Source organism: Balaenoptera physalus (assembly GCF_965194825.1).
Source record: "Balaenoptera physalus genome assembly, chromosome: 5".
NCBI lineage: Eukaryota > Metazoa > Chordata > Mammalia > Artiodactyla > Balaenopteridae > Balaenoptera > Balaenoptera physalus.
The window spans coordinates 2,655,758-2,668,608 of record NC_138884.1 but is presented as its reverse complement, the minus strand read 5'-3'; the positions used below and the strand labels follow the sequence as shown (position 1 = coordinate 2,668,608).

At 37.6% G+C, this 12,851-nt stretch overlaps 1 protein-coding gene across 6 annotated transcripts in view; it reads right to left on the bottom strand.

Moving 5' to 3' along the window:
* Positions 1–4,929: 4,929 nt before the first annotated feature.
* TMEM144 (transmembrane protein 144) overlaps positions 4,930–12,851 on the bottom strand; it is a 51,319-nt gene continuing 43,397 nt past the window's right edge. For 4 of the 6 annotated variants that reach the window (XM_082461836.1, XM_082461835.1, XM_082461837.1 and 1 more), the window contains 2 exons: positions 12,139–12,192; positions 4,930–6,331 (listed from right to left, as the gene is read on the bottom strand). In XM_082461836.1, coding sequence (XP_082317962.1) covers positions 6,248–6,331; positions 12,139–12,192 — 138 coding nt within the window. In that variant the 3' untranslated portion in view covers positions 4,930–6,247. Of the gene's footprint in view, positions 7,307–12,138; positions 12,193–12,851 lie in introns of all 6 variants that reach the window. The other 2 variants (XM_082461839.1, XM_082461840.1) reach the window with 2 other exon arrangements.

Genomic DNA, 12,851 nt, shown 5'->3' with positions numbered 1-12,851 from the left:
TATTAAGGTTGAATGGCTCTTTTTTGGAGAGGTCCCAATTCTACACTTTTCTAAACTGTAAGTAGTAAATTGTATTGGATAATACTCCTTATATACTTGGGATTTAGGTATTTATATATGTTGCAATTTATGCAGAAATAATAAGAAAGAATATTTTCCTCGATCTGTTACACTACTTAATCTTAAAAAGTAGACAATGAATTATTTAATGCCTTAAATAATTTTACCATGCATATTTATCAGGCATATTGAAATGAATATCTTAGGAACACAGACATGTACATTATTATCACGGTATATCAGGCTATAGTCTCTTAACCCAGCAATCATACCTGGTGCTCTCGGTGGTTACTGTGGTCAGATAATTTTTCTGATTGACAATTTTAAATTTCTCAAACTTGAACTTTACTACTTGCGCAATAAAAAGTATTTCTTTAAAAGCAAAACTATGAAATCCAGAAGAATCCGATGATCTGCCCACAGTTTCACTGCTGGTCATATGTAGGGGCCCTAACACCATCCAGTGATTTTCTCTATAGTCTTCAAAGTATGATATATTTCCTGTTACTAACAAAAATGTAACGCTTCCTCTGAACCTGCTTTTCTTTAAAATGTGCTGTTCCTATTTGCTTTCAGTCGCATCTCAGATGCTAATCCCATTGGGGTGAGTACTCGGCTATGGGGCTTTAGACCTCCAGTGAGGTCTTAGTTCCCCGACCAGGGATTGCACTGGAAGCATGGAGTCTTTTTTTGGGGGGGCGGGATAGGGTATAGTTGCTTTACATGGCTGTGTCAGTTTCTGCCGTACAGCAAAGTGAATCAGCTATATGTATACATATATCCCCTCTTATTTAGATTTCCTTCCCGTTTAGGTCACCACAGAGTACCGAGTAGAGTCCCCTGTGCTCTACAGTAGGTTCTCATTAGTTATCTATTTTATACATAGTAGTGCATATACGTCAATCCCAATCTCCCAGTCCATCCCACCCTCCCTTCCCCCTTGCAGAGTCTTAACCAATGGACCACCACGGAAGTCCTCAAAGAGTTGCTCTTGGGTGCCTTTCCCCAGCATGTCAGTGGGGTCATTACTGGGTGTCCACTCTTCACTGGGGCTGTAACACAGATGAAGAAGCGTCTCTGTAGATGTTTATACACTGAAAACCAGTGGAGAGCTGTCTGCAAGTCAGACAAGGGCAACTCCCCCTTGCTCTTTGCTGGCTTCCGTGCCTCATACAGCAGACATTGTTAGGAGCTGCCGTGAAGAAGCATAAGTTCAGTCCACACAAACCGACCTCCTCTTACCCATGGCCTGTCACCCAGCAAATTTCACAAATTGCCTCAATAAAAGTAAACCTCAAAGTTTCCCCAAAGCTTCTTTCTCTTACTATATCATATTTTGAACCAAATAGAAACACTATTTCGAACACAGTCTTATCATGTTTTTCTCCCTCAAAATTTATGGAATTTTATCACTTACTAAAATGTTTTGTGTATTTAAAAAATTTATTGTGAATGAACTGACCACTAAGCTCATAATGCTGTGACCAGTCAAGTAAATGACAGCTTACCCTACTCCTTTGTATTTCAACAGCTCTGTGTCAGGTTTCAGCTGAAAGATGCGTTACACACGTGGAGAGAATCTATCGAGTTTCCTTTTTCAGACTGTGCACAAATTTCTTAAAAGGCTGAACCATGTTTTTTACGTGCTTCCACATGTTTACTTCTATAGAGCTTAATTTGACTTCAATATAAGTGAGTGAAATTCGAATTAATGTCAGATCAGGTATGATCCAGAGGAAAACCTCCTAAGAATTGCATGTTCTTTTGTGTGTTTATAATAAACATGTTTTTACTAGAGTCTCAGACACATCATAAAGATCTCCACATGACAGTATTACCAAACAGTGTATTCAAGTGTTTAAATTTGTTTCACTAGATCTTGTTGCAAAATCTCCATTTGGAAATTGGAATTTTTGTTTGTTTTCATGGGATCTTGTCAACATGAATTGTGTTAGAGATTTTATACTGGGGAAAGAATCAGTCTGCATAATCTGAAGTGAAAATAGACTTGGCCACCAGGCAGAGATGATTCAATGTGTGGAAGTTAAGTGGTTTGAGCCAAAAAAGATAATATGATGTTCAGTCATTATTACTATTATTTTTTGCCAAAAAATCCACTTAAACAGAATGGTTTCAAGCATTTCATTTTTTTCTCCTCAAATTCTTCATAAAATTAAGTGCATACCTATTCTTTTATATCTTCTCTCTTTCCTCTAGGAGTGGAAGACAATATTCTTTTTTATGTTGTAATAACCTAGTACTTTGAAATCTTTTAGATAGCAAGGTATAAGTCACAAATAGAAAAAAATTTAGAGCACAAGTGTGATAAGAATCACCAAGAGTACTTGTAAAAAATGCAAATTCATACTTTCCAGCCCCAGAGATTATAATCCATTAGGTCATTGTAAGAAACCCAAGAACAGGCATTTCTTTTTTCAACATGTAGAAAAATGGAGGTCATCTAGTTTAAGCAGTTTAATATCTTACAGCCCCTCAAAAGAGAACATTATAGACTGGGGATGGACTCAAAGGGCAGCTAAGAATTCTTCTTAACTACACTATTAATTTAAAATGGTGACTTTCTGGAACGTGACACATCACACGCTTAAATATGACAATTCCAAATGTTAATCATTTTTGCTTTAGTTGTTATTTTGAATACACACATATGCTTTCTTCCACTAGGGAGAATAACTGAGAATGCATTATAATTGTTTTAGATCAGTAAAAATTGTTTGAAAATGGCTAGAAGATGAAAGAAATCAGATATGAAGGGTACACTGTATATGATCCCATTTATATGAAACTTTAGAATAGGCAAAAGTAATCTAGAATGACAGAAAACAGATCACCGGTTAGCTACAAAGAGGCAGAAGGGAACTTTTTGGGTTGCTGGAAATGTTCTGTATCTAGGGTGTAGTGGTGGTTACAAGAGTGTATATTCACTGAAGCTTATAGCACTGTTCACTTAAAATGGGAGAATTTTATGGATGCAAATTATACCTCTTAAAGTTGATTAAAATAGACTGAAAGGTATTTGCGAGTTTTTTTGTTGTTGTTGTTTAATGAGGCCAAATTTCTGCAACAACTATATTAGGTAGCTCACAGAATCTCCAGCAGGACCATGGAATTGGGCTTGGAGACTCCATGGTCAGAAAAACCCTTAGATCCTACCACAGGGAGGCTAGGAAAGCGAGTTTCTGGCTTCCACCTTTAGGAGGTGGGACTCCCACACTGGAAAATTTCCCAGCTTTGTCTTGATCTTTGTCTTTTTAGTTTGTGTGTTCCTGTGTGTGCATTCTTGCTTTGATATTTTAAACAGTACCTAGTTTTAATTACTTTAACATTTAGACATATGCTTCTGAGATTTTCTGCCATTGATTCTTTAACACATATTAAAGAACACATAAATGAATTCATTGCTGTAAAAATTAGAATATTACAGGTCATGCTCAAGGTCACCTTGACCTAGTGTCACCATTTTATTCTCACTATTATGTTTTTCTAATATGTTGCATACATATGAATTCACAGAAAATGTACATATTACTTTGATTTTTAAAAATTTATTTAAATGGTATCATACCATGCACACATCTCTACAACTCACCTTTTTTACTCAATGTGTTTTTCAGAAGCTCTCCCAATATTGATACATACAAGGCTAGTAGGTAGCAACTCTATAAGTAGAAACAAATCAGTGTAACAGGACTAAAAGGAGGTTTGGTACCTCAGGGGAAAGTCTGTACTATTAATTCTTTAAAACTCATTAGGGATTTTTGGTAATCAGGCATTTTTCTTCTGATAGTAGAAAATTACCATAATCTGGATGCCAGCTTCATTGGGGGCTATGCCCTTCTAAGGTACTGCCCTCTGAACACAGAGACAGAAAGCCAAGCCAAAATTAATGCAAACACAAGAATCTGACCATATTAGACAAGGAAAAAGGAAACCCCCAAACTTTAAGAACCGTGGGCATTAACTTCCTAAGGTAAGCGAAGGGAGTGGAGATTTGGAAATTGCCCATTTAGACTAACCTCTACATAAAAAGTTGTTTGTTTGGTAAGCATTTTGAAAAAGCTTGTTCTCTCCCACACTACTGTACTAACATTATAGCCACTACCTGGTAGCAGAAACTGTAGAGTGGTAATAAGATTTGTTTTTCATTTTTCCTCTGCAATTGCTTTACTTCACATTTAAAATTTTGCATACAAACTGGCAACCTCAGCTAAAGAATAATTCAATGCCATTAATATAACATTTTTAAATATATTTAAACAAGAAAAATAGCTTCGTATCATGTCAATTGATTCAAAGATATCAACATTTTAGGTTAAAATTAAAATGAATTTTTGGAAGATGTTGCAATCAAATATTTATTTATATTCACACTTCAACAATTAAACAGGGACTCCAGTATCATTTTTAAATTGAACTGAATAGAGAGGCATAAGGAGTTGTTTGAGTGTGGGTGGTGGTGAGAGGAGTAGCTCTTACAAAGTATTCTCCAATCTACAAACACAGGCTTTCTTTCTCAAACAGGACATATTATAATAGCTAAGAATTAGAGGGACTTCCCTGGTGGCGCAGTGGTTAGGAATCCGCCTGCCAGTGCAGGGGACACGGGTTCGAGCCCTGGCCCGGGAAGATCCCACATGCCGCAGAGCAACTAAGCCCGTGCACCACAACTACTGAGCCTCTGCTCTAGAGCCCGCGAGCCACAACTACTGAGCCCGCGTGCCTAGAGCCCGTGCTCCGCAACAAGAGAAGCCACCGCAATGAGGCCTGTGCACTGCAATGAAGAGTAGCCCCCGCTCGCCGCAGCTAGAGAAAAGCCCACGTGCAGCAACGAAGACCCAATGCAGCCAAAAATGAATTAAAAAAAAAAGAATTATATATTTGCCAAGCGCCAGACACTCATGAAAATACTTTACAGATTTTCACTAATTTGAACTTCCCAGTAACCATGTGAGATGGATGTTACCATTATCTCCAGTTTACAGATGGGGAATCTGATACAGGGGGTGCAGGACCTTTATCCAAAGTCACACAGTTAAGGTGAAGCAGAGGCGGGATTTGAACCCATACAGATTAGCTTGGGAGTCACACTTTCTGCCTGTCCTAGCAGCAAAGTAAAGTGCTTCTAGGAGAGGGAGTGGGTGAAATTGACACTGCACTCTTCCAGGTTTTTTAATTCGATTATTTTGAGAGTTTGGGAACCACTGTGATAAACATTATACTAGCAACTCCATTTCAGTTTTCTTAAAGAACACTATCATTTTCTGTGATTTTCTTTTACCTAGTGGAAACCGCCAGTTAAAACAGGAAGAAAACCACCGGTTACAAGAGGGATTTTAGAAAAGTATATTTCAGAAAAAAAAATTAAATTGTACATCTAAAGGAGTGTGTTGGTCCCTTAAAATTCTCACTCCGATAAGCTAGAATCTCACTTCACCAATTCTAGAATCTCCCCCCAATTTGGAGCAGTACATACATATATGCATGTGTATTCATGTGTGTACTTGTTTATGTATGTATATGTGTTACACACATATTCTCAATGGTGGAAGTTTTTGTTCTCTGAGGATGGATTTTATCTGGAGATAATCAAAAGGCATTTTGAGCTAAGTCAGGTGGGTGATGGAGAAGTGGGCAACATTAATCTGAGGTAAAAATAAGTCTGGGCTAAAAATAATGAAATGGCCCTTTTCACATTCTGTTACCAACTCTGACATTTACTTTTTCTCGCAAAGGCCCCAGATATCTTTGGATTCTAATGCCACTATAAGTCTTCTTCCCACTCCTCCCCCCCCCCAAACATTTTTATGCCTATCTTCACTAATGAGGTTCATATGTTGGAAATTTGGACATATACCAAGTTCTTTGCATACGAAATCCACACTGTTTTCTAGATTATGCACCAGTAAATACATATTGTGGTTAAAGCAGCATCCTTAGATGTAATGCTTCATAAATAAGTTCATTAGAAGAATTTCTCATTTTTATGCTCGACTGAAAGTGTTTTCCTTCATTCTCACATTTGTGGGGAAAAAAAATCATCTACCCTAATCCGGGATGGATGGAGGTCCATTTGCCATATGAACGTGAACCCTGTTCTCAGCACAGTCTCTGTGTCCAGGAGACGCGTGTTCTCAAGCACTGCTGCCATCTGCTGGCCTTGTGGTCGTTAGATTTTAGAAAAAGCTGTGCATAAGGCTCCAGCCAAGATGATGCAAAATGCAAGTATCATCAGCAGGTAGTTTTGTCGACCCTAAGTAATAAAAATGAATAACTGTCATTAAGAAAACCTGAACCAAATATGCAAAAAGCACAGACTCTCAACATTGCTGCGGACCTTACTAACCATCTGGTCTACCTCCTGTATGTTTTTCGCCACCCCTCTGCCTGATCTCCCTGACTCTCTGGAAACCCCGGAGATCCTCCATCATTTAACCATTCAGTAAACACACGTGCACGCCCACTATGCATCCACACTTGCTGGGGTTAAAATGGTGAAAAGAAACGTGCCCCTATTCAGCTACTCACATAATATGGGAGACAGGAATGAATAAAATCATTACAGAAAGGCATGTTAAAAGCCAGAGAGAGGCTAATAAGCAAACACCCAAGGCTGTTTGTGTGTTACCAAGGAATCTTAAGGAGGGAGGTTTGAGGTTGAGTTGAGCTTCTAAGTGTCAATGAACTGAGCAGGGAAGGAGGGCAGCAGGTAGAGATCCTGGGTAGAAGGAATGTGTGTGCAGAGCTCTGCTGCAAGAGAAACATGGTACTCGCCAGGGATTAAGAGAACGTCCGAGAGGATTAAAGGAAGGTCCAACAGGCTACAGCAGTGAGTTAGGTGGAGCTCGATGAGGTTGGAAGCTATGGGCCTGAGCACACAGGCATCTTAGAGGCCATGCTCTACTTTTGGTTTTATTTTTCCAAGCAGTGGGAAAACATCAGAGGAATGGCCAGAGCTGGGTGTGGCGAAAAGACGGGATTTGCATTTTGTAAAGCCCACGCTTTTGCAGATGGTGAACAGATCGGAGGGGGCCAGAATGGATGCAAGGGGACCAATGAGAAGGTGATCGCAGTCTTCCTGGGCAGAAAGGATGAAGTGCAGATGGAGAGAAAGAGACCAGTCTAAAGGGCAAGGGAGAAACAGAGATGGAGTTTACTCGCCCAGCTATGTTGTCTTAAAGATGGAAGCACGGAGGACCACCTCCCACCGCAGCCACTCCATCTGTACCTTAACAAAGAAATACCGTCCTGTGCGCGGTAGAAATATTGTATTTCTCATAAGCTCCATCTCTAGGGGTACAGATAGATCAATTCTAATCTCTCTTCCACAAGATAAACCCTCAAACATTGAAAAATAAATGTCTTTTATCCCTGAAGCATCTTTTTCCCTGGTCAATATTTTAGCTCCTTTGACTATCTTTCAAATGGACCGGTTTCAAGCTCCCGCACGGTCCTGGATGTTCCCTTCTGAATGATTGCCAGGCTGTCTATATAGCTCCTTAAATATAGCTCCAATACTCTGAGGCAAGTAATATAGGATCTCAATTACACTGAGATCTCCTGATTGTCAAATCATATGATACTATTACCAGCTTTTTTAAAGATTAATGACAATATATAGTCAAAAATGTATATCCCCTTTTTTTTTCATCTTAATAAACAGTTGGGTTAAAGTGGGTGATTTTGCGTCTGTTTGATGACCACAGTGGTCTTTGCAAGTCGGGTTGGGCTGGTTGAATTACCTGATTCACTGTCAGCACCGACTCTACCAGAAGTCACTCTAATTCAAGTTCTACAAGTGAAAGACAGCACAGATCCTTGCCAGGCACAGGGCAGCCTATTTACACACACACACACACACACACACACACACACACTCCTGCATGAGGGCGTTAAGGGTCCCTGACATCTTTTTCTTAGTCTTAAAGATTGCAGCCTTTGCCTAGATACCAGTACTGGTGCAGAGTGGGCGCTCAATAAATATTTGTTCAAAGAATCAATACACTAGGGCAATTTCCAAATGTGCTTTGTGAATTAGCCAATTGATGCAATCACTGAAATAAGACAAAACAATATATGGGGCCTCACTTATCAGCACTGTACCACCTAATAATGTGAATACTTCATAAGCCCTCTATTTTATTGTCTATGTAGACAGAGAACAATGTTCTTAGGGGGTAAAATTTTTTCCCTTTTAAGGTTAAGAATCTGTCCAAACTGCCTAGTGTCCTAGATAAAAAGAACGATTATATTTGAGCAAAATAGTTTTCCTTTGTCAAAGGTGAATGTTGACTCTTAGAAAGATCATGCTAACATTCCTTCCCAAAGCAAAAAAAGTGTTTAACTTGGATTTCTGAGACAGCTACTAAAATGACAAATCATCTCATTCTTTATCTGGGTGTTGCTACGGACCTGTCAATTGCTGTGGTAACAATCCCCTGCATTGGGATTACTGTGGACACACTGACTAAAATGTGTTGCTAAAAATATAATGTCTGTCTAGTTTAAAATAGCTAAATATAAGATTCTAAAACAAACTTCCCAAAGAAGAACAGATATCAGATATAAAAGAATGTCTCAAGGGCAAAGCAGACAAACCAGAGCACTGATGTCATTAAAATGAAATAAAATCGGTAAACTCTTTCACACAAAAAGTGCTTGGATCTCCGATTAAGTCCTTATTGCTCCAGGTTGTAGACTTTTAAATATGTGTCTTTTAGGACGGCTTCAAGACATAGCTGATAGGACCTATGAGTCATAAAGATAAACGTTTTGGTTTTGTTTTCCTCTAGGGTTTTATCTTCTTTTTAAGAAAAATAATTTTTAAAATTCAAATAGGATTTTGGTATCACTGTCTAGTTGCTAACTCTTTCTTAAACTCCTTGGCATGGGAAGTATTTAAAACTTTCCTTTTAAGTTGCTGTCAAGAGGCAACTCAGTATCTGCATTGAATAAGTATCGCTGGACACACCTTAAGTTCTGTTTGTAGACAGATTTGTAAGGCTTTTTAAACTAGAGTTAAAAGGTCAGCAAAACTCACTGTGCTTTCAGCTTTGCCCTCTCTCTATTTTTACTTACATACTTGGCCAAACTTTTGCACTCACTCTCAAATCTGCAGATCAAACACAATGGGATTTTATCCGAATTACACTGAATGTAATTGGAGGTGCTGCCTAAGCTATAGTGAGCTCTTCCATCAGGGATATATGAGTCTCCGATCTATTCTGATAGTCTTTTATGTTTTGTAGTAAACTTCTGCAGTAAAGGAAAAGATTTTATAAATCCAGCACATTTCTTGTTAATTATTTTCTTTTATTTTTATAATTTTTGTAGGTATTAATAGCATTTATTTTCCTCTTTTTAATTGGTCCTTAGTAGCATATTGGAAAGTTACTGATTTAATATTTATCCTATATTTCAGTGCCTTAGTAAATGATCTTAGTGGGTCTCAAGATTTTCAGCTGATACTCTTAAATTTTTAAAGAAGAGAATGTTATATGCAAATGACAATTTTCTCTCCTATACCTAGTCCTCTTATTTCTTAATTTTATCTTATCACACTGGCTAGGATCTCCAGAAAATACTGAATAATAGCAATGATGGAAAATCTATGACTTCCAACTTACAGAAAACTCTCATTGTTTCAGTTCTATTGAGATAGAATTGACAGAGAACTCTTATGTTTCACTTTAGTTACGTACTTGCTATTGTTTTTTGATAGACATCTTGTATCAACTAAAGCTTCCTCCTATTTGTAAGAGGTTTCTACTATTGTAAGAGGTTGTTTTCTTAATTAAAAACTGGTTTTTAATTTTAGTAAATGCCTTTTGAATATATATTGTCACAGAGTTTCTTTCTGTTTATCTAATAGTATAATAAATTACATTAATTAACTTGCATATTATGAACCATCCTTGCATTCCTGAATTAAACCCTACTTGGTCATGTTTTATCATTTTTAAAAGTTCCTCCTCTATTTGGTCTGAGCTGTTTTTTTAAAAGTTGTCTTAAAAGAACATTTCTTTGAATGTGCTTAGTGTCTTTTTAGAGGACTCTGAAGAATTAACATGAGGCCCAATGGTTAGGGATTCTCTCTCTCAAGGGCGTTCTTGTATCTAGGGAAGAAGATTTTAAATTCAGTATCGTTATTACTGTGGTAGTGACTAAAATAATTTTTAAATGCTTCATAATAAATCTATTCTTAGTTTGTGCTTATTTATATCTATAGTTGTAAATAAGCTATGGTTACTTACTTGTTCTTTTCTAAGGCTTCAGAGTGTTATGCTGGATAATACCCAATTCTTAAATAGAAATCATTATCCTTCACGAGGCAGATGAAATATTTGCAAAGAGATTTACAGTGTGCCTTTGGCATAGAATTACTTTCTGTGGAAAGCAACCCTAACTAAAATAAGTAAGAAACATGTGCACAAAAGTAACTTATAGGTCTATAAATGTTTTAAATTGTCTTGTAAATTTAAAAACACAAAAATTAAGATCGTGATCCAAATATCTTCTAAACAAATTTATTACTTCTTCAATCTGAAAACCTTACTTGTATTAACATCTTATGGCTTTCTAAGTCAAACATTTCATTTGGAATGAATAAAATGATGTTTTAAATGTAAAACTGAATAATCATTTTAAGAATTATCCAGTGACATGTTCACTTTATGGCTCGCAGAGATGAGCAACATCAGATCTTCTTAGAAATAGGAATTATTTGCTGTTTATTAAGACAAAAAGTATTATACCTATGATGCCTTGACAGTGTCTCTAGTTTATATATTTTTTTAGTAAAAACTATTACAAAATACTATTCACATAGATTGCTCAACTGAAGACTTTTTCCACAAATAAAGGTAAAGGGGAAAAATCCTAAAACAATTTTTAATGAGAATACACACAAACATCCTAGAACTATTTGATAAATGCAGTTTTTTTTTTTAAAGATTTATTTTATTGATTGATTGATTGATTGCTATGTTGGGTCTTCGTTTCTGTGCTAGGGCTTTCTATAGTTGCGGCAAGCGGGGGCCACTCTTCATCGCGGTGCGCGGGCCTCTCAGTATCATGGCCTCTCTTGTTGCGGAGCACAGGCTGCAGACGCGCAGGCTCAGTAGTGTGGCTCACGGGCCCAGTCGCTCCGCGGCACGTGGGATCTTCCCAGACCAGGGCTCGAACCCGTGTCCCCTGCATTGGCAGGCAGTTTCTCAACCACTGCGCCACCAGGGAAGCCCCAATAAATGCAGTTTTAAGTCCGCACCATTGGGGGCTTCCCTGGTGGTGCAGTGGTTAGGAATCCGCCTGCCAATGCAGGGGACATGGGTTCAAGCCCTGGTCCGGGAAGATCCCACATGCCACAGAGCAATTAAGCCCGTGTGCCATAACTACTGAGCCCCTGTGCCACAACTACTGAAGCCTGTGCACCTAGAGCCTGTGCTCCACAACAAGAGAAGCCACCACAATGAGAAGCCCACACACCACCACGAAGAGTAGCCCCCGCTTGCCACAACTAGAGAAAGCCCGTGCACAGCAACAAAGACCCAACACAGCCCAATAAATTAAAAAAAAAAAAATGTCAACACCATTTACACTCGAGAGGGAAGAGGTAGTTGTCACCTGCTACCACACTGTTTTCCTGTAAAGTTGGTCGTTGGATATGGAGGACCTTGGGAGGCATGAGAGTCAACAGAAAATCTATTCCCAAATTCCCCTCAGGGATATTTTAATCTTTGGGATAAAAAATCTTTCATCTTGTTTATCTACCATATTTTACACTAGATAAAATTTCCCCTCTACCATATTTTATTGGATTATTTAACCAAAATCTCTTACAGGAAAATAAAGTCAACTAAAGCATTTTTCCCTGAAGTTGGGGTGGAGAAAAACATGTTCATAATAATTGTCATATCATTAATATTTTCTTTCCTAGTTAGAGATAATAGCACTTTGAACATCTGACCTGTCAAATTAATTCGTGTTGCATGCAATTTTCAGAAAATAACACATAGTATTAAATACCCTTCTCAACTGGACCTACACCTTTCGTGTACATACCTGTATTTCCTTAAACATGAAGACACCCCACATTGCAGCTATAAATCCTGGACCCTTAAATAAAAATAAGAACTTTATTTAAATTGGTTATTTTTCTGTGACTGTACTCTACACAAATACAGTGAGGTGGAGAGCTGACCTGACACTTTCCTCAAATAAATTTCTATTGTAAAAACAATATAACAATATTGTCAGGAAAAACTGTTCATGATCTCAATCTGAGCTCAACATTGAGTTAAACTAAGTAGCATTAGGTGAAAAAATGAAGACTTCTTTCCTTTTTTTTCTTTATGGTTTTCATTTTTATTATTTTGATGATGTTATAATATTTTATGCCATACAATGTGTTTCTTTAATGTGATTTATAATAAAATATTTTAATAAGCAAGTAGTTTATTTTTTCTAGTGAACTACTTCCTTAGGATTCTAGAAATGGGCTTAAGAGGAAAAAGTGTATGAATAAACTTATAACTTCCTTTGGCATTAGATAATATCATAACTAAAGAAATTTTAGTATGTTCTTTTGGACCTGAAAAATAATGTGCATATGGGAGCAGCATGTACTTTAAAGTTCTCTTTAGCTGATATTACTGCACAGTAATCAGCTATGTCTCACATTATGCTCTAGTGAATGCTACAGATAGTATTATGGGAAGATGGAAAAACCGTGTAAGGAAAAATAAACAACGGGTTAGTCAGCAGGAGACAAAGAC